The following is a 24,145-nucleotide window of genomic DNA, read 5'->3' on the forward strand; positions in this document are numbered from 1 at the left end:
CTAATTTTAGTCTTACGTCACTAGAAGGATCTATTGACAAGATCGAGGTAAGTAGTATTGAGAAGGACCTCTTTGTTTTAGAGTAACAGGAACTAAATTTCCAAGAACAGTTCAATGAACAAACAATTTAAGATCTGCCAAATAACACTATTAATGAAGAGCGGTAAAGAGTCAATTTGACAATATGGAAATTAATCAGCAGGGGAAAAAGATGCATGCACGATGCAAATGCTGAGATTAATTGGGTGAAGTAAAGCTCCTCTTTTGCTTTGATTGATTCTACGACAAGACGGGTGAATGTGAATATTTGAGCAACAGATGAAGAAAGATATGCTTGTATAAGTTCTGGACTGGCTCAGCTCCTGTTGATTGCTTCTGCCTTTAATTTTGTATACGATCTTTCAGACCATATGAAAAATGTGCATAATAATTTGCAGATACTCAAGTTTCTACGATATCAAATGCATGGTCTTAGCAATCTCAGCAAGGCATGGAGCTGCTTGATTATTCTGGAGAAGGTTTCATTCTGCATTCTGACAGAAATTTAATTAATCCGAAGCAGATTGGCCATCACACAATACATATCCATTTAAAGCAACATACCTCGACTATTATTCACAAAATATTACGACGCATGGAGATCATCACACAATACATACTGTGTGTTGGAATAAATTCAACTCATTATCAGCTTATCTTGTAGATGAATCAAATTTAAGTGGCTGATGCTGTCACGAACTCGGTTGAGTCGGTGCTTCCATTGTCAGTGTTCCTGCTACTTGCACGAACAGTCTCAAGTGTCAAGCACTCCCTTAGCTGCACAACAATTTCAGTCATTGTTGGTCTTTGAATACTGGTTCTTGTGGTGCAACCCATTGCTAGATCGACAACTTTCCAAACAGAACGGACGTCGTACTCTCCTTGCAGCCTTGCATCAGCAATATCATGGATATTCCCTCTCATAAGACTCACCTCCACACGTTGAACAATGTGAACTACTTCACCCAGGCGCGAAATGGGAGGTTCACCTGTGATTATCTCCAGAAGAACCACCCCAAAGCTATACACATCAGTCTTCTCACTGAATCTCCAAAGATTACAGCACCTAAAAGAGTATCAAAAAGTAACCAGTTAGCCTGGGGTAAGATTCTTTCTATCAAGTCATATTCTTAATAAATAAGGAAATTATATACTTGAGTTGCCTTTGTGCTAGCAAAAATTTTCATATCAAACTTCCTAGTAGTCTCATAGATGCACCTGCCTTAAGCAATGAGATGTCCTAAACCATCTATTACATGTGTATCACAAGAAGGCATGGAGATGGACGTACTCTGGATCCAGATAACCTGGGGTAAAAGCGAGATCTGCTGACACGTGTGTCCGTAAATTTCTGTCAAAGGATTTGGAGAGCCCAAAATCTGAGACCTTTGCCTCTAGGTTTTGGCTTAACAGAATGTTGCTGGTCTTCACATCTCTGTGAATTATTGGTTCCGGCAATCCGTTATGCAGATAGTCCAGGCCTATATCATGACAAACACAATAAAAAGAGAATAAAATTTTATCTCGAGCACAGCAGAAAGACAGATCAAATGCATTATATATGCCCACAAACCTCGTGCAGCATCAAGAGCTATTTGAAGTCGCTCTGCCCAACTCAAGGCTCTACCAATGCTAGCTCTACCTAAATGATTCATGAAAACAATCCATTAATAAGCTTCTTAAAGTATTCTCATCCTCATCCTTTTCATAAAGTAGTATCTAGCTAGTTAATTAGAACTTGGTAGAATGATCACCTTCTTGGTTGCACTAGCAGCTCATGCAACCTAGGAGCAATGGCTCCTGAAAGTTCTTCATAGATAGGAATACTCTAAACAAGGTAGAATATGGTAGCATCCAGAAAAGCATAAATCTCAGTAATAACTAAAATAGAGGCTTTGTAGATAGATGGCATCATCATGTTAGCAAGTTTTTACCTAAACTTAGCAGTATTTGTGCAGGCAAGCTATCACTAACTGAGATCATCACGCCCAAATATCAAAGCAGAAAATTCAGGAGAGACAACTAAATGAAAGTAGATAAAGAAAACAAACAAGTATGAAATAAATCTTAGTTCTGCTATAATGAGTAGCACAGACATCCTTATTGTCAGTAATGAAAATTAATGAAAATTCTTCCTTCTAATGCAGAATCAGCAGATAGTGATTCAGTCTATTAATAAGAAAAAGACTATTGGAAGGCAGTAGATTGTTCAAACTGGATTCCCATTGACAATTTCTAACTTGGTATCATCCAGTGGTCACATGTGTTGAGAGAGAGGTGGAAAGGTCATTATGAACTCGGAGTTATTGACGCAAGATTATGCAAATTAAACAATCATTGAGATGTAAGGTTTGAAGTGACTACAACAAGATGAAGGAATAGGTGGAATTGCTAGTCCAGCTATCCAGCTAGCCAGTGAGATTGAACAAACTTTGGGGCCAGAACAAGATGTACCATTAACGGACCAGGATTACTGATTGAAAGAATAGACAATTGCAAAGCCTCGAGGGATCTACAGCAGAAAAAATTGACAATTGAAGAAGCATATATACGGATAATATTTTCTTACAATGAACATAAATTAGATAATCATGACAATTGCAGACAGGGCTCATATAGATACGAAGATATGTACCAGTATATTCTTTATATATCATATCATATATTGCATATCTAGTTTAAAAGTGTTTTGTCTTTTTCTCCTAGTATTTATGAAGTGCTTAGATAACATTCGCTTTTCTCTTTCTCTAGTAGATGGTAACAGAGATTCTCGTAAGATAATTATTTCATTTTGTTTTGTGTTGTTCACGTCTTGGATGAAGAAAATTTCTTCTTATTAGCTAGGATTTAATCTTGTGATTCAGCTGATAGTGAAAAAAAAAATGAATACCATAATACTTGAAATGAATCCCATATATTGGAGTATTAAATTTTTTGGGTAACATAGATGATATTAATGATCTTGAACAGCCAAGTTACTTGTTGACCAACCTATCAAATGATCTTCAAGGCTTCCTTGGGGCATGTACTCATAGACGAGAGCCAAGCATGTTATATCATTGCAGTAGCCAACTAAAGAAACAAGGTTCCTGTGACGAACTTGCGACAAACTTGAGACCTACAAAATTGAATACAAGATGTTGCTGAATAAAAAAATCTGTTGAGTAATATCACAAGAATCAATGGGAAAGTGATATGTTCTGATGGGCAATTCGAATTATCCAAACACAAACAAAGATATCCTCAATCATATGAAAGAAAAGAGGAGATAAAGATAAAGTGAAATCGTTGGAGTAATAGATTTTGTCAGGTAAACATCTACGTCATGCAATCATAACAATCCCAAGGTCAGACACGTTCAGTTTATCATTTGACATTCTAATCTAACTTTTTCAATGTTTTGACTTACCTTCTCTGTATAGAAAATTGAATGTTCAGGAACCTCCGCATTATGTAGTAAAAACTTCAATTAAGCCCTCACCCTCTATAAGCACTTCATTTTCCAAAGTGATTACCTGACGAGATATGGAATAATTACCTCAGCCAGAAATTCATTGGATCCTTGTTCTGAAGATGGAGACAACTTCTTGACAGCAACCTTAGTCCCATTTTCTAAGGATCCATAGAAGACGGTTCCAAATCCTCCTCCTCCAAGGGCTTGTGCAAATTTCTTAGTTATCCCCTCCAACTCTGCATAGGTGAATTGGTGACTCTCAAATGGCAGCCGACGGTCTTCATGATCCACACTGGATTGGTGATTCACGAATGGTGGGTTAGCATCTTGATTATCCACATTGGATTGACAACTATCAGAGCTCCTTTCAAAAGAAGCCTCAGCTGTTACAGTTGCAGCTCTCTTGTTATGAGTGCTTTCACTGTACACTTTCTTGCTCCTTTCACTAGCAGCTTTAGGTGTTACGGTTGAAGTTGTTGTGCTACAGCTTGAGTTAGTTCTTTCACTGTATAGTTTCTTGATCCTTTCACTAGCAGTGCCAAGTGTTATGGTTGATGCTGTCATGTTAGGGCTTGAGTTGGTGCTTTCACTTTCACTATACAAATTCTTGCTCATTTTGCGAGCAGTCTCAATTGCCAAGCTATCTCTTAGGTGGATCAATACTTCAGCTATTGTTGGTCTTTCAATAGATGCTTCTGATGTGCACCTCATTGCTAGATCGATAACTATCCAAACAGAATCAGCATCATACTCTCCTTGCAGCAAAGGATCAGCAATATCATCCACACTGGCCCCTCCTGCAATACAGGATGCCATGTGTTGAGCTATGTGAACGCTTGCAGCTTCAGCTAGCCGCCCCATGGCAGGTCGGGCTGTGATTATCTCCAAAAGAACCACTCCGAAGCTGTATACATCTGTCTTCCGACTAAATCTGCCATGTACCATGTACCTAGATAAGTCACAAGTATACATCTAGGTGAGCCAGATATAAATCAAGCCAACTGGTTAACTATTTCCTAAACATCACTTTGAGGCCTTTTTATTCTTTTACTTCTGTGGATAAATTTTTTTGCAATTTGGTAATGAAACAGAGCCTACACGCTTTTCTTTTTTAAAAAACAAAAAAGATTTCTGTGGATCAAAACAAATCTGTACTGAGACAGACATACTCTGGATCCATGTAGCCTAAGGTGCCACAAACCACTGAAAACAGTTCTGTTTCCAGATCACTGTCAAAGAGTTTTGCTATCTGGAAGTTTGATAGCTTCGCCTCTAGATTTTTGCCTAAAAGAATGGTTGAGGTCTTCACGTTTCTATGAATTATTGTTTCTGGGCATGTATTGTGCAGATAATCTAGACCTGTATCATGCCAAGTCCCCAAGAATGAGATATTGAAAAAATAAGAATCAATGCAGCTTAAGAAGTAGCAGGATGACGGACAAAATTTTGCATCCTGCCCACAAACCTTGTGCAACATCAATTGCAATTTGGAGGCGCTCTGCCCAGCTCAAGGCACTAGCAGATTTATCTACAAGACCAAAGAACAATCCATTAGTGCATATGCTTGGTAAATGTAGGTGCAGAAATATTATGCATTAAATGCTTTTTTTATGGATAATAATGCATGATATGCTCATCAGAATTCCATTCTTATGGCATCCCTAAGCTTCCTATAGCTCAGCCATCTTTTTCTTTTGTTCGTTAGTCTTACTCTTTTTTCACTATCAAATAACAGTTATGTCTTACACCAATATCCTTCTCTTTTTGTCACCTTAGACAATATTTACACCCCAATCATCCGTATCTTCCTCTTCTTCCCCTAACTAATATCTTATCTGTTATTGCCATAGCATAATTTATCCTTCCGTGAAAGGCTTACAGTAGACTGTTCCTCCTATTTGAAATAGGACTTTTAAAAGAAGAGCCTCTCTTCCTCAGAGGAAAACTCCCAAAAGGATTCCTGCAGTCGGATTATACCATTTCTTCGTGAGGTAGACCATCGCAAAAACGAGCATGCCTTGGTTGAATTTCATGCTTCCTAGCTAGTTGATATTATAAAAGCCCTAGCAGTTGATAGGCTTTGGGTCACAGGCCCTAGATTTGCCTTGTCTAAATGAGTCAATATTTTAAACTACTCCTAATAGTTGAATATCACATATAAGAGTTTAAGCTCACATTGAAAAGTGAGGAAAAATTGAAAAGGTTTATATAGCCTCTTGGAAACTCACTTAATAGTTTAAATTTTTAAGTTGAGTTGAGTTCTAATATTTATATCAAACTTGATGCCTACTGATGAGACTTGTTAATATATGCAGAACATAACATCAAAACTTAAAAATAAAATAAAAAACCATCCAAGAAAGTAACATCAAGAAGAAATGGAAATAAAATGAGATCAATTTGGCTACAACCTACATGCATGGTGGAGCAAAAGCCTGGCAAAGAGAGATAAGCCATCCTCTCACCCCTTGTGGTACATAAATTCTTGATTTTTTTTTTCTGAGAAATGCATAAATTCTTCGTAATCAACTCCAATCATATTCATTAATTGATTGGCCCCTCTTCATCACATCCTTCTTAATGTTCCCCTTCTCTAGCCGGGAATTAATTAGTAGCAACTCTTGAAATATCATTAAAATTTCTAATTAATTCCATTAGAAAGTACTCAGTGCAGTTTTATGAAACAGTTTCAAATTTAGAAACTAACTTGTTATGGATGTTAGTGTAAAAATACTATGAATGCATGATATATGGGAACTACTTTTAGACGAATTTTTCTTAGCCTGCTCTCCAGGAAAATCCTCAAATGTTAACACTTCCAAGAAGAGGGAAATTACTTTATAATTCCATATGCAGAAATAATCTGAGGGATACCTGACTAAACACCAGTAGGAAACTGAAAACAGACGGTCCTAAATTTGATAGATATTACATGATAGATTTGGACAGATGTGAAGTGTCTAGTTGGCAAACCTAACACTTGTTTATAACATCCTTGAGGCATGTACTCATAGACGATCGCAATGCCATCTCTATCCTTGCAGTAGCCAGCAAGAGAAATCAGGTTCCTGTGATGAACTTTCAATAAAATCTGGGCCTACAAAACAATCCAATAGTAAAATACTAAATTCATAACATCTCTACTGTTCAAACCATTTCCAAGCATCTAAGCACAGAAACAAGTTATTGATTGGTGATTATGTATTACCAGATGAATAATCAGGAAAGAAGATAGACTTCTTTTTTAACCTTTTCTTTCAAGCAATTCTCTATATTGTGAAATAAAAATAAGAAAAAGGCAAGAGACTACGTGTGTAAAAATATGATTTTTAGTAAACTTTTATCTTAACTAGTGTGACAATAGGAGGTCAGTGGTCACTAGAATTAGGGTCAGCTGGTCGCCCCTCCTCTAAATCTTCTCAATTTAACTCTAATGGCTCATTTTTTAATAGTGACCATAGCACGGAATTGGGATTTATTGGTCGGAATGATCAGGGTAATCCTATCCTCATCAGTGCTACTCGTGGAAACGCTCAAGGCTGCCCTAATCAAAGCAAGAGAGACAACCTCTGAAAAACCATAGTTGAATCAGATTCTCAAAACCTCGTCAACATTCTCTTTCAAAAGACTGGGTATCCTACGCAATGGCAGCACAACTTTTGGATATGTTTTATCTCTTACATGTATTAAACATTACTACTTTCTCTACTGGGGAGGGCTCAATCCTTCTCAGTGTGGTTTAACACTACACCCTCTAATCTCTCCAATCATTTATATGGGGATACTCTGTTATCTCACTAGATGCGTAAAGGGGTGTTTGATTGGTAGGAACTTAGGATAAACTGTCCTTTATACTAGAAATGTCATGCCAAATAAGGAATAAAGAATTGGGATAAGAAAATAGGACAAATCCTAGTTATCTAGATTTCTAGGTATCCTTAATAAATCCAGATATCTCACCCATTTATTCCAAATTACCGATTTGCCCTTCTTTAAATACAAACCCTAGCCAACTTTTCTTTTTCTTTTATTCCATTTTCTTCGTGTTATTATATGTGATGATATCTATATTGTGTAAGTTAGTCAAAATATCTTTTAACAAGAAATTCTAAAAATAACCATGAGATGGTAAATATAATAGTAGTAAATCAAAAGTAAAATTATATTTATTTAAACTTATTTCCTATCTTTTGTCATAAAAATATAACAAATATTTATTTACATTAAACCAGGAAAAAGATAATAATATCAATTTGTCCCTTATCCCAACCATTACAACCAAACTCCATTTTATCCCATAATTTTATTCCAATATTTATCCTTCTTTTTCTAACCAAACACCTTACAAAAAATTAAAATAAAAATTTTCTTTATCCAGGGATAAGATCTCATTTTGTCTTAATCCTAATTTTTTTAATCATCCTGCAATCAATGGGGAAAATTTTTGTGCCTATTTGAATTAATAAAATCTCCTTTTTTATAACCAAAGAAAAATGAAGAGGTCCAGTATTTTGGTTTGATCCCTCTCCATTATCAACTTTTTTTCTCTTACATGTTGCCTAATTATTCACTAGTTGAACATGGCTCAGTTAATCTTTTCTAGAAATAGTAAAATCAGGTTTCACCAAGTGATTTGAGCCTCAATAATCTTACTTGATTCATGGATCGTAGATCTCATGAGGAAGTCACACTGGACTCATAATTTAAATTATTTGAAAGTAATATTTAATTTTAAAAGGACCTTTCTAAAATTTCAATTACAGACACAATTTGTATTAGTTATAAGGACAGCGTTGGCTATGGTGTTATTGTTGTAAGAGATTGAGGATTAAAGGTGATCAAAGAAGAAGAGGCCTTATTTTTTAAAGAAGTGAAAACTTAACAATGCCCCAGCTATACCGATGTTGTTAGACTCAAATATGAGAATTCTCACAAAAAGTAAGCCTCTTTAACAGAAGGAAAAACACTATCTCATTGTTAACAGGCTCTTTTGTTATTATGGCAGGTGCTTAACAAACTTAGAGTTCCAAGTATCCTCATTTTCGACCTTAAGAAAAAAACCCATCTAATTGGGTTAGATTTTATCTAGGTCAGCCTCGTGCGGTAGCACGCGTCGGATGGATCCAATTGGGCTGGCTTACATCCTACAGCCCGTTTTTTTTTTTTTTGGCACTATTAGAGTTATTGGATATGTGTGACTCATTGGTTGATGTATATTCAACGACTGCCTAGATAGGCCCGGACAAGAACCTATCCCTAAACGATCCATCTAATCTCCCTAAAATGAGACAGTGAAGAAGTTACCTCATTTAGGTAGTACTTTTCAAAAGAATCAAAACTCTCCAAAGACTCAGTGCGTCTCATGATTTTGACTGCAACCTCAGTGCCATCTTCCAAAAGACCATGATACACAGTTCCAAATCCTCCTCTTCCAATCTCTCGTTCAAAATTTTTAGTTATGATCTCCAATTCCTTGTAAGTGAATTTCCGAGTCCGAAATTGCAGCTGAGAATCTGCATAATCTTCTCTTTGGAAAGAACGGTCTGCATAATCTTCTCTTTGGGAAGAACGGTCTGCATAATCTTCTCTTTGGGAAGAACGGTCTGCATAATCTTTGTTTGAAGAAAAATAAAATAAAAGAAGTAATAATCAAAAGGTATATTATAATAGAAAAGTACCTCGGCGTTTGCTCCAGAATTTCCACATAGTTTACCAACTATTAAAGAGAACTGCAATGAAATGGTTGTTATATTCTTCTTCCCAGCAGTCCGAGCAAAAGTTGTTACTGGTGCATTCGTTCGTATTGCATCCAATCTACAGTCACCATAAGTTTGTGAAATATAAGCAGTAATCTAAGCTCAATAAGGACATCAGAAACTTGAAGAAAAGCTATAAACGAATACAATTTTCATGATTAACTTGTAGACAAACATTTTTCTCCAAAAAATAAAAAATAAAAGGAAAAGAAGTTCCAAATTACATTCCTAAATGAGAAAAGCCAATCAGTTGAGAAAAATAAATCCTTGTTGGCCTATCATGTTAAGAAAACGTTCGACACAACAATTAATTGGTGATTTCTTCAATAAATTACCGCAGTGGAGAATCAAATCTGTAAACTTGCAATCGCTGTGATCAAGATGAACAAGAAAAGAAAACACCATCACATCATCTTCCCGAAACTTAATAAGCGCATCATAACAAAAGTACCTGATTCAACTTCACGTCACGCCACGACACGATTCACATCCATCAGGCACCGGAAGCCATAAAATCATATTCTCACGCCCACCCGTGGTATAAGATTTCTGGATCATCTCAGCGCTGGTTTCTGACCTTGTGTATGCTTGGGGGAGGAGGCAGGGGGAGTGGGCGACCACGCCGTTTAAAGAAAGAAACTAGAGGGTGTTTTGCAGTCAACTCCCTACATTTTAACCTTATTGCACGTAACCACCGCCGGTTAACTCCCCAAGGAATATTTTAAGCATGTTCTAATTTTTGACGAAAATACTTATTTTCTTTCTCTTTTTCTATCTTGCAAATAAACCTCAGTTTTTTTTTTAATTTAATTCACGTCCTTCACTTAAGAAGTTTAGGTGGATAAAAGAAGTTCATAAAATACATAGAAAACAATTATGTTATGATAATTTGGAGATTTAAACATAAAATTATCCCTCCTTTTGGTTAAAAGGATAGAATATTTTGACTATGAACTTATTGTGATAAAAGGAGGAGTCCATTTGCAAATATGGCAGGCCGCAATAAACTAAATTTATTTTCATAAATACCATTAAGAAAAATAAAAATAAAAAGTTTTCAACAGCAATTGGGATTAAACAGGGGGTACGACCAAATAGCTTTTTGAATATTTTTTTGATGTTCGATAGATAAATAATTTATTAAGCTTCAACGGTTGCATCTTGATACTAAAACAATAGTTAAAGAAATAAAATAATAATCCTGAAACAAACTCAATATTTGACTAAATATAAAAATAATAAATAATAAAACCAAGGTATCAAACATAAAACAAATAAATCGGTGCTCAAACAAAATAGAAAATGAAGAAAATAGGGTAGCAGCCCTCGAACAAGCCTCTGTTTTAATTTATGGAGGCAGCACATTAAGGGTTAGCGTACTACGACTTTTCTCGCTCATACTAGACCCAATACAACCATCAATCAACCCGCCAAATCAACCAACATAGTCACAAAAGAATCAATTAAAGCAAGTCACCTAGAGAACCCTATAGGAGTCAACCCTTCGACACCGACGACTAACCCTTGGCCATGACAACTATCCCACAATAGGGGTGGCAAGGGTGCATGAGAAACCTGATGAGACAGTGGTGCATAGCAAGGGACAAAGCAACTAGTAGAAAACAAGATTGTCGGTGGTCACAGGCTTGAGGTATGAGTAGATTGGATGAGCCAACAACTATAACTACAAAGGGTGGCAGTGGCGATAAAGGGGCGACGACTGCTACTGCCATATAGATCTTTACTGAATGTGATCTTAAAATATTTTCTTTTTCATATCCATTAAAGTTCAAGTAATTGCACTGGTATGATTTGAAATATCACAATTCAACAATTCACAACAGCGGACGCGAGGAGACAAGTACTCCAGTTAAATGAATTCCAATTTTAGGGGTTTTCAAACAGGGTGGAATTGAAAGCTAAAACTAAAATAAATAAAAATTACATTTTTGGGGGGCTTGACAATCTTTTCCTTTATGTCTCATCATGCACAATAAGCCCTTGATAGCTCGCAAACATTATAGTAAAGCAGGTTCTATGATTCCACAATGCTTTGGTTTAACAGTCTCAGACTCAGAGAGTCACAACTAACAAGCTTAATTATTCTGAAGAACGGTTCTCACCGTACAATTATTGTGATGCTCAGACATCACACACTGCACACCACATTGAAAGCAACACAACTACAAATTCAATTGAACAAATTCAACTCAGGCTTGATAGACTGAAGACGATATTGGCTTATCTTGCGGATGGACTAAATATGGTTGATTCTTTCATGAATGGCATGCCTTGGCTTTCAGCAGTTGTGCTCGTGCTCCTTTCAGCAATCTCACGTTCCAAGCTCTCCCTCAGATGGATCACAACTTCAGACATCTTTTGATCTCTAATCAATGTACAAGAGCACCTCATTGCTAGCTCTGTGACCTTCCAAACAGATTCGGTGTTCAACATCCCTTGCAGCCTTGCATTGACAATTGCACTGATATCCCCTGCCTCAAAACTCAGTTTGAATAGTCGGTGTACTTATGACATGCTAAATCTTAAAATTCGTCTGAGTTTCCTTCTCTACTGCCATATTGTATAGTCTATTATTCCTATCTCAAAATGAACTGGAACACCCACAAAAGTATTCATTTTTTCCGCCCAGAAGTGTAAAATATAGTCAATTACATCTTAAAAAAACTTAATTGCATTCAACACCTGCAAAGCTGTATGTTGTTTGTACTGGCCTGGAAAAGTAAACATGGATGTTACACTTCTCAACGATTCACTAAACTTATGCTAATAAAAAAAAGCTGAAGATAAATAACTATACTTTTCTATCTATAAATTAGAATAACAGAGCTAATAAACAACTCTACGCATTAGTTGATCTTAAATGGTAATACTACAGAGTGCCCCGAAAGAAACTGAATCGAATCTGAGGCTGTTTTTGTTTATTAGAACACAGCAGTTCTATGCAGTGAGGAAGGATTTAATTAGAAACAAACCTCAACAATATAAGTGAACTATCTTTTGTTTTTTCAATGAGGGCGTCAGGGACTTCTATGCAGTTTCCAGTCAAATTTCTGTACAAATGCAGATCGCATCACGGTCGTAAAAATCTCCATTGAAAATAATAAGAACAGTACATCTAATGCCAACACTTACAGGACCTGGAGGTTTGATATAGTTGCCACAGAATCAGGTACTTTTCCAGTTAAGTTGTTGTTAGACAAATCCCTAAATAAGATTGCAAAACAGGATATGACGTTAGTTTTCCTTGTACTTTTTAACACTATTCTGCTGAATTTTGATGCATTTCCTACTTACAAGGACTGGATTTCTGTGAGTCTGGAAAAGACATTGGATACCTGACCAACCAACCCAGTGGCGGATAAGTTTCTGCAGCACAGTTGAATCCGTTAAAATATATATATCCTTTTCATCATCAGTAATTTATCCTAAGACAATTTGCATAAGTTGACTTTCTTGGATACTCACATAGCTGTAACCCTGAAATCATTAGCACGTATGCCACAAGTGACGCCATCCCAAGCATACTTTTCTGGTAAACATGGATCACCCACCCAATTTTTCTTCAATTTATACGCTTCCTTGATTGCCAACATGGCCTCAACTGTGCCGCAAAAATGAGAATAGATTAGAGATGACATTGAATTATTATCATTGTAGGATAACAAACTTGAAAAAAATTTGTCAAAGATATATTGAAGTGTGTATATCCCTAAATTTGTTTAATATGTAATAACATTAGGGTAATTATATATCTTAACTAAATCCGACTTTCAAGCACTTCTATTTTTTCTTCCCCAAAAACCCATTAAAGTTCAAGCAAATGCACTGAGATTTCCATTGAGATATGAGAATTGAGCAGTTCCCAACAGCCGTATGAGGAAAATAGAACTGGAGTTTGAAGCAGAAAAGAAAATTCAAAGGGGGCATCAAGAAGTAACATACCATCTCCGACGTTAGTCGTTTCGTAACTTGTTTCTCCTATAGAATATATCTCAAAGGCATTGAGGAGAGGAGGACGAGTGGCTCCTTCGCTCGCATTTAAACTGAATGCATACCAAGCAGGCCATGTCGTATATGCAGAGTTCTCGAGGAAGGTTGGCGCATGCTTTGTCCCAAGCTGGTGATCGCCGTCGCTGTAGAAGTCGAACACCCTGACGTCCTTTTCCGGGAGGAGTTCGAGCTCAGAGAAATGAAGGATGACATAGTAATCCGTATTGGAGTCGGGGGTGTCCCAGTAGAATCCTACGCTGTCGTTGATGCCAGCGGACACGGAGGCGGTCTGGAGCACGACGGAAGGAACCTCGTACTCCTCCTTAGTTTTGTTGTGCTCGACTGTCTTGTCGGTGGTTAACACGTCGAGGGTAATGTTCATCGGCTCCCAGAACCGGTCGTACGGGTCGTCGGGATATCTAGAAACTCATATTTTATATGCATTATTTGTATTGATAAGGAAGGAGGAAGACATGTTCAATGCTTGCTAGCTAGTATATCTCTCACCGAATTATCTTATCGCCACTTGCTCCTAAGTTGCGCCGCATCAAAAGTACGATACTGTCAAAGAAAGAGGAAACAATGGGATAGAGTGTGGACTTTAATGGCCTCATCTCCAACGAAGATATGAAAGGAGTCGAACAAGAGTTGGTTCTTATCAGACAAACTGACAACCGTTGATTGGCCGAGATGCGAGTTATAGCTTCGTATGTGAAAGGATTGGTCGGATGGGAGATGTTTACTGTGGTCCAACGATCGATCCCTATATGGAGATCGAATAGGAGTGGGCTATTCTTTTGCACGCTATTCCTTCCATCGTAGTTTCCATACATGAAGCTTGCTCTTACGAGATACTTAGTATCATTGGTTGCTTGATTTAAGGTGTAACAATTCCGATCTCCGTCCGGGAAGCTTCTCACGGTCGAATACTGCTGGGGAAGCAGGTTTGTATAATTTGATGGATTAACCTTGGAGTTTATTCCAGTTTCTATGAATTGATCGTCGGTGGTATAGAGTATTCCTGTGATAAGGTCTGTGGAATTACCAGTGGCTCCACAGTCTATACTAATGAAACCTACATAAGGGACATGTAAGGTAAAAGAAGAATCATCAATTAATTTGTAATGAAACCTAGATGGAAGCACCAACGTAAAAGGTTTAAAAGAAAAAATCTCATAGAATTCGACCTAAACTTACCCTCAGTTCTAGGAGTGTGTCCATGAACTTGAACTGCTGCAATATTGAAGACAACAAGGAGAAGAAAGCTGCACCATGACACCATCTTTTTCTCCAAGGCCCTTAGATACCCCACTAAAACCTACATCTGTTATATATAGGTCTGATGGCCGGGTCTCAAACTGTGATCTAAAATGTCAACTCTTTATAGACTTCATCATCCTGTTACTTAATTGAGTAAATGTTTTGCAATCCCGCCCACCCCAACACACGATGACCTCTAAGTTGACATCACATATAACCTTTGCCAGCTTCATGTCAACGGTATAAATAAAGATCAACTAGGGGAATTTGTATTTAAATTATTATATAAAACCTTGTTTTACAACGTTTTTAACTCGTATGCATAACGATCTCTCTGTTTTCTTAGCTCGTACTCATAATCTTGCATATTTTGTTTACTTTAAGGCCCTGTTTTGGATGAAGTTTAGGCAACAGTTGAAAGACAACAAAGTTTTGAACTCAAGTTCGGCTCTGCCGGCTGAACTTTCTGCATCCAAACCAGTCAATATTACCTTCCTTCTATTCTGCCATGATCAGATGGTCGATGAGACAAAATGAAGAGATTGGCGTACTATTACACTGCACTTGTTTTAATAGTAGAAGTGTTGAAGTTTGGTTCAAATTTAATTTTCAGCAGTTTTTAGACTTCCTGTGCCGGGGTGTTTGAACGGGCCCCTGAGGGTGTTCGAACGCAAAGCCTTAAAAAGCTTTGCATACCAAAAGCGTCTGAACGGGCTTTTAGGGGTGTTCGAACGCGAAGTCTAGAGAAGTTTTGCATTATGCAGGCGTTCGAACGGACTCTGAGGGCATTCGAATGCATTTTTTCAAGAGGATTTACATTCTGCAGGCGTTCGAACGGCCCCACAGGCATTCGAACGCCCTCCTATGCTCCAGATTATAGTTCTGCTGGCGTTCGAATGGGATCTACGGGTGTTCGAACACTAGGTGAAATTTTCAGCTGATTTGCATGAGAAAAATTGTAGGAGAGAATCACCATTATTTAGAGTGATATTTGTATTTGGTGATTTGTATAGTGGATTAAAGATTGCTCTGCACGTAGATACAGGCACATCTTCAAACCACATAAATCTTATCTCTCCCTCTTTTTTATTTATGGTTTGTATTTACTTGGAGTTCCTTTTGTAATTAACTTGAGTATTAGAAGATCTCTACAACTAGCACCTTGATATTGGAGTTCTTATATTGGTATTGATATTAGCTTTGCTAATAATTGATTTGCTCTAATTATTGCTATTCCATTTGAATTTATTTAAGGGTGAAGGGTTTTGCTTCCACTATCTTCCACTAATTGGCATTTAGCACAACAAGAAGCCCGTGCTAGCTCGCAACAATGAAGAGACTGGCACACCTGCCTTCTATTCTGCTATACTACAACAATATAGCAGAGATAGAAGCCCTTGCTAGCTCGCAAACACTAGCAAGACAGGTTCTATGATTCCACAATGCTTTGTTTTTCATAATCTGAGACTCTCGCCGAGTCATAAGCAGCTCAATTATTCTCATGAAGAACGGTTTTTACCATATAGTTATTGCAATAAACAGATCACACACTGTGTACCAAACTCAAAGCATCACAACTGCAAATTCGATTAAACAAATTCAACTCGCACTTGATGGAATGAAGACGAGATCAGCTTATCTTGCGGATGGACCATATATAGTTGATTCCTTCACGAATGGCATGCCTCGGCTTTCAGTAGTTGTGCTCTTGCTCCTTTCAGCAATCTCAAGTTCCAAGCTATCCCTCAGCTGGATCACAACTGCAGACATTTTTGGCCTCTGATCAACGTATCTCGCCGTGCACCTCATTGCTAGCTCTGTAACCTTCCAGACAGATTCAGTGTTGTACATCCCTTGCAACTTTGCATCAACAATTGCATTGATATCCCCACCCTCAAAACTCAGTTGAACACGTTCAATTATCTGAACATCAATGTCACGTTGAAAAGGAGCTTCTCCTGTGATGATTTCCAAAAGAACAACTCCGAAGCTGTACACATCAGTCTTCTCATTGAATTTCCAAGATTGCAAACACCTTAATAAATATGGAAAAGCGTCAAGGTTAGGTAGATACAAATAACTTCAAAAGAATCATGATAAGAATTTGGAGAAATTTGTTTTTCTTTCCCTTTGTTTATCATGAGATCATTTATCTAGCGATATTCTCGAGTGTTCACAAAGCATGCATATTTTTTAAGTTGCAGTTTGGAGGCAATATTAATTCAAATCATTTCAGATCTTGACTAGAACCCCTCCCTTTAAATATGAAAAGTCCCAAAAGAAACGACTTCTAAAGCATAAAGAAAAGAAGGCAAGGAAGCATACATTGGATCAATGTAGCCCGGCGAGAAAGCAAGCGCTGTCATTGAAACGTGCGTTTGTTGATCACTGTGGAAGGCCTTAGAGAGCCCAAAATCAGATACCTTAGCCTCCAGATTTTGGCCCAAAAGAATGTTGCTGGTCTTTACATCTCTGTGAATTATTGGCATTGGGCATCCATTGTACAGATAGTCCAGGCCTATATCAAGTCAAAGGCCATCTAATGAGAGAAGGAAGAACTGAGGATTATTTAATTTAACACATAAGAGAAAGTGGACAAGAAAGATGCATTGTATGGCCCCAGAACCTTGTGCAGCATCAAGTACTATTTGCAGGCGCTCTACCCAACTCAAGGTCCTAGCAATGCCAGCTTTTCCTTTTAAGATCATAAAAAAGAAAATCCATTAATAATGCTTGCTATGTGAATGCAGAAACTTTTATGCATAGTATGCTCATCAGAACTTGCAATGGACATCCAACAATTAATACATTTCAAGCAATGGAACTATCTGATATCTTATGTGTTTCCTGTGCAACAGGTGAACTCTCTCTTTCTATTCATGCTGCAACAAGAAAGATTAAATTCACAGTTCATCAGATTCTGTTTTCTAATTTAGCCAACAAAATGTACTCTGGTAGGGAAATGCAAACTTTATAAGTTTCTAATATTGTCAGTCCTTTTGTAAATCTTCATAGCAGCCTAAATTTCAGTAATAATAAAAAATAATTATGCTTTACAGATGATATCATTCTGTTAGAAAGAATTTACCTCTACTTTTTAACAGCACACATGATGTGCAATGTATGCTGTGGTTCCATCATTGATGGAGATAATTTTTTTTCCTTTTTTTCTTTTTTTGACAAAAGGATTGATGGAGAACCTGATACCCAAAATTGTTAGAAGGGAAAATCAAGCCATATCAATCTAAGAATTGAAACAAAACAAAAGAAAGATAAGAGATACTTAAAGCCTAGCAATTTATATCTGAACTTCCATATTCAGAAACAATTCCTTCAGCCAACTAATTAAACAGAAAACTCTCATGGTGCAGTGAAGTCTTCTAAATGAATTTGATGTTCGGCATTATGTAAAGTTAGCAAGAAGGAAAAAAACTAGAGAACAGGGCTACTGCATAAGAGTGAGAACCGACAAGATTTGTTTTTTCTATTCTTTTGATTTTCAAGTTGCTTTGCACATACTTATGAATTTATGTGCTGTTAATACATATGTATCCTGTATGTGCCGGCAAAATGCTTCCACATTTTAGAAGATTGACTATCAGAAAAAAGAGAGGAAAAACAATGAAAAGTTGATGTTGGCTAGATCTGTGTTATCTTTTACTACAAATGAGGAGAAAAGAATGATGTACCCATATGGAGAAATAGCCAACGAGCAAATTTACCCACTAAACATACATAATTAGCTTTAAGTTTGATATGTACTATATGGTGGATTTAGATAGAGGTTAACTAACTCGTTCACCAACCTCTCAAATGATCTTCGAGACTACCAAGAGGCATATACTCATAAATGACTGCCATTCGACCTCTATCCATGCAGTAGCCAACCAAAGAAACCAGGTTCTTGTGACGAACCCTCGACAAATTCTCAACCTACAGAACATACTTCAAAATATTATCAAAGGAAGATCTACAAAATAGTATTCTAAATGAGTCAACTGAAATGTTATATTCTGATCAAAGAAATTATAAAAAATTCGAACTCACATTAAGGTAGGCCCAAGCTGGAGACAAGAGAAGATAAGGACAATTTAATTTTCTTCTAGAAATAATCAAGAAATTAGTTGATTTCTTTTGTGATTATAAGCAACCCACTTGTGTCACACAATCACAACAATCCCTGATAATTGAATTCTAGGTTGAAGTTTAATAGGTCCTGGTAGAAGTAAAAGTAGATTTTTGTGAGAGCATGCTAGGATTTTCTCATAGGACTATCAGAGGGCTGAAAATTATAATAGCCAATGGACTGATTAATGAAAAAAGAAAGAAACTTCTTTGTCCTGGTTGGATATTTTTATTCTCTCTCTAATTTCTTCCTCCCTAGAATCTTATTCCTTCTTCTTCTTCTACTTCTCTACTCTCTATGCTGCACAATTGCACCATACGAAATCTCATCATTTGTTTTTACATCACTCTTGAGGCAGATTCAAATTGACTTACCTCTGCCAAAAACAGATTAGGTGCTTGTTCTGACGATAGAGAGCACATCTTGACAGCAACCTCGTTGCCATCTTCTAAGAAACCATGAAAAACAGTCCCAAATCCTCCCTTTCCAAGGATACGTGAAAACCTTTTAGTTATGTTCTCCAACTCTGTATACATGAATTGGCGACTCTCCAGTGGCAGCTGACTATCTTTATGATCCACACTGGATTGGAAATTTGTGTATGGCAGCAGACTGCCGCCACTCTCCATATTGAATTGTCTGCTCTCAGATGGTGGCTGAATCGCTTCATGATTGACAACTGATAATAAATAGTATATAACATACAGGCCATAAGTATGATTTTTTTTTTTTCTGGTACTCAAGTAAAACTAAGCAGTAATGTGAAAGCAATAATTGTTGTTGGAAATACCTTGGGTCTTTCTTCTAAATCTCCACACAATTAGTATCACCCCTACTACCAACAGAATGGCAGGAACAACTGAAAGAACTATAATTATAGGCGTAGTTATCTTCTTCTTTCTACCAGTAGTAGGGTTGCCACCGGGAGGATTACATGAGTCAGTATTGTTGTCAAATCTAGCATCAGAAAAAAGTTCATCAAATATTAGCAGTAATTTGAGCCCAAGAAGAATAATAGAACTTTTAGAGTACTCGAGGAATTATCTTTTAATATACTTCTTCAACTCACGTTACAACCTACAAGTTCAGCAAAAGAGAAAGAAATACCAGTCTTATTGCTTACAGAACCATTTTATGATACTTCAACTCATGTTAGAACCAAGTTCACGCAAAAGAGAAAGAATACCAGTCTAATTCCTTACAGAACCATTTGTTGCAGCATGTAGAAAGACATTGTGTTTCATTACTATGAAGTTGAATCCATCTTATGTGCCTAATGTGCATGAAACACCCCTACCTCAACCATTCTCAAATCTAATTCCTTTCTTTGAGTTTACAGTAGAACGAATTACAAGAATGATTAAGCATCAAACTACTGTAGCTGCCTAAAAATTTGCAATTCCAAACAAGAAAAAAGATAAGTTTCAACGACTTCTCCAATTGTAATAATTTTTACTCCCTTGACCAAAATATTCATTTGTTTTGGAGAAAAGTGTCGAATTTAGTCAATTAGATCTTAAAAAAAAGTAAAGGATATACTTAACATATTCAGATGATGCTTATTTGGATACAACCCCTGCAAAGCTGTGTGTTGTTTGTACTGACCTTTGAAAGTTAATCAGGGATGTTATTCTCAAAAATGACTAAACTTGTTCTGCTTAAAATAAAATAAAAACTGCAGATAAATAACTGTCCTCTGTTTTCCATCAATTAGAAGAACAAAGTAAATAAACAACTTTACCCATAAGGTGATCTGGAATGGTTATACTACAGAGTGCCCCCAAAAAACTGCATCGAATCTGGGGTTTGTTTTTTGTTTATTAGAATACAGCAGTTCAGGGAGCCTTTTCCCAAAAGTAGTTGAACCACAACAAGATTTTTGTGCTACTATAATTGGTAGAGGAGTGGAAGTATTTGATTAGAAACAAACCTTAATATAAGTGAATCATCTTTTGTTTTTTCAATGAGGGCGTCAGGGACTTCTATGCAGTTTCCAGTCAAATTTCTGTACAAATGCAGATTGCATCAAGCACATAAAAATCCCCATTGAAAATTATTAGACCAGTACATCTGATGCTAACACTTACAGGACCTGGAGGTTTGGTATAGTTGCGACAGAAGCAGGTACTTTTCCACTTAAGTTGTTGTAAGACAAATCCCTAAAATAGAATAGCAAAACAGGATATGACTTTCGAAGTAACTTTGTAACATTATTCTGCTGAATGTTGGCACATTTCCTACTTACAGGGACTGGATTTCTGTGAGTCTTGAAAAGAAGTTGGATACCTGACCAACCAACCCATTGGAGGATAAGTTTCTGTAACACAGTTGCATCCGTTAAGATATCCCTTTCATCAGTAATTTCCAACAAAAACATAACTCCTAAGAGCATTAGCATAACTTCTCTTTCTTGAATACTCACATAGCTATAACCCTGATTTCTTTAGCGTAGTTGCTGCAAGTGACGCCATCCCAAGCGTACTTTTCTGGAAAACATGGATGACCCGCCCAATTTTTCTTCAATTTATACGCTTCCTTGATTGCCAACATGGCCTCAACTGTGCCACAAAAATGAAATAGATTAGAGATGACATTGAATTATTATCATTGTAGGATAACAGACATGCAAAAGTTTGTCTAAGACATCTTCTTATTAAAGATATTATATACATTATTAGTTTATTATCTAATGACTTCAGCTTATCAGGTTACATGGTACCAAAGCCTAATTTTCTATAGACTTTCATTTGTCACGTGAGATATATAGGGGCCATCACATAACGGAACGTATTAAATGTACGATATATATTATTGATTCAGTATCTAACAGTATAGATTTTTAGAGCAGTTCTTTCATAAATATGAAATAGAGATTATACTGTATCAAGAGGAAGTCTAGAAACTACTTAATTAGAAACTTCCTTCCTTCGGTTGATGTGCATCGAATCCAACTGCAGCAATTCGAAAGGAAGTAAACCCAAAATTGGTTTCATAATAACTTTAGGGTACTTTTGAAATAACAAAATGTTATATTGATGCCATATATATTTTTACTAAATCCGACTTCAAAACACTTCAAATTTTTTCCATATTCATTAAAGTTCAAGCAAATGCAGTGATATCAATTAAGATATGAATATTTAACAGTTCCAACTGTGGATATGAGGAAAATAGAATTGGAGTTCAATCGAATTCCAGTTTTAGGGGTTTCCAAGCAGGGAGTAATTGAAAGCTAAAACTACAAAATTTATATAAAAAAAATATTGAGTTTGATGTTCTTTTTTATGTCCCATCATACATGCAGGATAAGTAGAAGCAGAAAAGAAAATTCAAGGGGGCTTCAGGAAGTAACATACCATCCCCCACGTTAGTCGCATCGAATCTTGTTACTGCCATGGAATAGATCTCGAAGGCATTGAGGATGGGAGGAAGAGTGGCTCTCTTGGTCGCATTTAAACTGAATGCAAACCTAACATTCGATGTGGCATCTGCAGAGCCCTCGAGGTAGGTTGGCGAATAGTCTGTTGTCATCGATCGCCAATCGAGGTAGACATCGAACGCCCTGACGTCCTTTTCCGAGAGGAGTTCGAGCTCAGAGAAATGAAGGATCACATAGTAAAATATATGGGAGTCTGGGGAGTCCCAGGAGAATCCTATGCTGCCGTTGACGCCAGCGGACACGGAGGCGGTCTGGAGCACGACGGATGGGACCTCGAACTGGTCAAATTGGCCGGGCTTCACTGTCTTGTCGGTAGATACCTCGTGGAGAGTAATGTTCATAGGCTTCCAGATGCGGTCGTACGGGTCGTCGGGACATCTGCAAACTCAAAATATCATAGTATATACACGTTGCATAAATTGTATGGATAAGGAAGGACAGAGACATGTCGAATGCTCTCACCGAATAATCTCATTACCACTTCCTCCCAGGTTGTGGCGCATCGATAATACAAGATTACCCGAAAAAATTAAAGAAGAGGGAAAGGGCGTAAGGGTGGGATAGAGTGTGTCCTTCAATGGCCTCATCTCCAACAAAGATATGAAAGGAGTCGACGATGAGTTGGTTCTCGTCACACAGACTGATAACCGACGACCGGCCGAGATCAAAGTTATAGCTTCGTACGTGAAAGGAGTGGATGGATCCGAGATATTCACCGTTTTCCAAATATTGATACCTATATGGAGATCGAATAGGAGTGAGCTATTCTTTTGCACACTATTCTTGCCATCGTAGTTTCCATACATGAAGCTTGCTCTCACAAGATACTTAGTATCATTGATTGCTTGATTTAAGGTGTAACAATTCCGATCTCCGTCGGGAAAGCCTCTCACTGTCAAATACTGCTTTGGAAGAGAGGCGTTTATATAATTCGACGCAACATTGTAGTTTGTCCCACTGTCTATAAATTGATCGTCCGTGGTATACTGTATTCCTGTACTGTCGTCTACGGAATTACCGGTAGCGCCGCAGTCTATGCTGATGAAACCTACCAAACGATGAAGGTAAAAGGAAATCTATCAATTTGTAATAAGATCTACGTAGATAGCTGATCGATACAAAATCCATTTTTTCAAAAAAGAAAACTAAGTTTATTAATTAGCCACCACGGATACAAAAGGGCATTGCGTTAACGAGGTTACTAAGTAGTAAAAGCTTGAGGAAGAACATATATATATATATATATATATATATATATATATATATATATATATATGTAAGGTACCCTCAGTACTGGGAGACTGGCCATGAACTTGAACTACTGCAATGAAGACACCCAGGAGAAGAGATATGCACCATAACGCCATCTTCTTCTTTAAACTCTCATACGCCATTGCAACGTACGCATGTTAGATTAGATATAGTTCACCTGGCCGGATCCCCCATTGTATTCGGATTATATGAACTACCTGTGGATTTCATGATCCTACTTGTTCACTCGGTCCACAGGTTATAAGAGCTTCTCTACTTATCGTGCACTCAAACGCACAACTGCCTCATCACTGCCGTCATATTATGATCTTTGCGAGCTTTTAGTCAACCGTTTTGTAAAGGTCAAACAGGGGATTTCCTACGTTCTGATCTATCAATCAAGGGGGCTGGTCTCTGACCTTGAAAATTGACTAGTAACGGAACTATCTCCAGTATATTACAGAAACGGAATTAGTCAACTGAACTGGTAAAGATGTGGGAAAGCCTACACGGCTATACCTATTACTACGTTGTTGCAGTCCAAATGCCAAAAGAAGGTCGTGCGACATTGTCAGGTGCGAGTTGAAAAGCAACTCAAGAAATAGAAACTGAGGAACCGCTTATAGCTCTCAATTATTGATGCAATTGGGAGTTTAAGATTACAATTTGACTTCCGTATCTCTTATATATAATATAAGCCACTACGACAATCTAACACAACCAGCTATGAGATTTATGGAGATATCACATCAAAGGTGTTTGTGGAGTGTCTATGAACATTACATTATTCTTAGATGTGTCTACTTATG

At 37.2% G+C, this 24,145-nt stretch overlaps 2 protein-coding genes across 2 annotated transcripts; both read right to left on the bottom strand.

Moving 5' to 3' along the window:
• Positions 1–164: 164 nt before the first annotated feature.
• LOC140759500 (probable LRR receptor-like protein kinase At1g51890) lies at positions 165–14,530 on the bottom strand. The gene is made up of 18 exons (XM_073096085.1): positions 14,458–14,530; positions 13,768–14,335; positions 13,213–13,679; positions 12,736–12,871; positions 12,565–12,636; positions 12,403–12,474; positions 12,243–12,320; positions 11,953–11,981; positions 11,541–11,741; positions 8,798–9,105; positions 6,467–6,590; positions 4,959–5,021; positions 4,663–4,852; positions 3,578–4,442; positions 3,031–3,157; positions 1,613–1,681; positions 1,331–1,520; positions 165–1,105 (listed from the first exon to the last, which is right to left on the bottom strand). The coding sequence occupies exons 2-18, from the start codon at positions 14,091–14,093 to the stop codon at positions 715–717; spliced, it is 3,708 nt and encodes a 1,235-aa protein (XP_072952186.1). The 5' UTR covers positions 14,094–14,335; positions 14,458–14,530; the 3' UTR covers positions 165–714.
• Positions 14,531–15,971: 1,441 nt separating this feature from the next.
• On the bottom strand, positions 15,972–23,479 carry LOC140759510 (putative leucine-rich repeat receptor-like protein kinase At2g19210). The gene is made up of 13 exons (XM_073096094.1): positions 23,371–23,479; positions 22,548–23,133; positions 22,003–22,463; positions 21,069–21,204; positions 20,892–20,963; positions 20,734–20,805; positions 20,577–20,651; positions 19,437–19,603; positions 19,021–19,325; positions 18,327–18,453; positions 17,147–17,215; positions 16,846–17,038; positions 15,972–16,555 (listed from the first exon to the last, which is right to left on the bottom strand). Exons 1-13 carry the CDS (start codon positions 23,477–23,479, stop codon positions 16,156–16,158), a joined length of 2,772 nt encoding a protein of 923 aa, XP_072952195.1. The 3' UTR covers positions 15,972–16,155.
• Between the last annotated feature and the right edge of the window lie 666 nt (positions 23,480–24,145).

Source organism: Typha angustifolia, chromosome 1 (genome assembly GCF_048772165.1).
Source record: "Typha angustifolia cultivar Huaian chromosome 1, ASM4877216v1, whole genome shotgun sequence".
Taxonomy (NCBI): domain Eukaryota; kingdom Viridiplantae; phylum Streptophyta; class Magnoliopsida; order Poales; family Typhaceae; genus Typha; species Typha angustifolia.

Coding starts and splice junctions, on each gene's coding strand:
- LOC140759500 (XM_073096085.1), bottom strand. CDS start 14,093: ATGTATGGAAACTACGATGGAAGGAATAGCGTGCAAAAGAATAGCCCA. Junction 12,321..12,402: donor ATATCAAACCTCCAGGTCCT/GTAAGTGTTGGC, acceptor GCATTTGTACAG/AAATTTGACTGGAAACTGCA. Junction 1,106..1,330: donor CCAGGTTATCTGGATCCAGA/GTACGTCCATCT, acceptor ATACTCTTTTAG/GTGCTGTAATCTTTGGAGAT.
- LOC140759510 (XM_073096094.1), bottom strand. CDS start 23,479: ATGGCGTATGAGAGTTTAAAGAAGAAGATGGCGTTATGGTGCATATCT. Junction 20,964..21,068: donor GAAATCAGGGTTATAGCTAT/GTGAGTATTCAA, acceptor ACTGTGTTACAG/AAACTTATCCTCCAATGGGT. Junction 20,652..20,733: donor ATACCAAACCTCCAGGTCCT/GTAAGTGTTAGC, acceptor GCATTTGTACAG/AAATTTGACTGGAAACTGCA.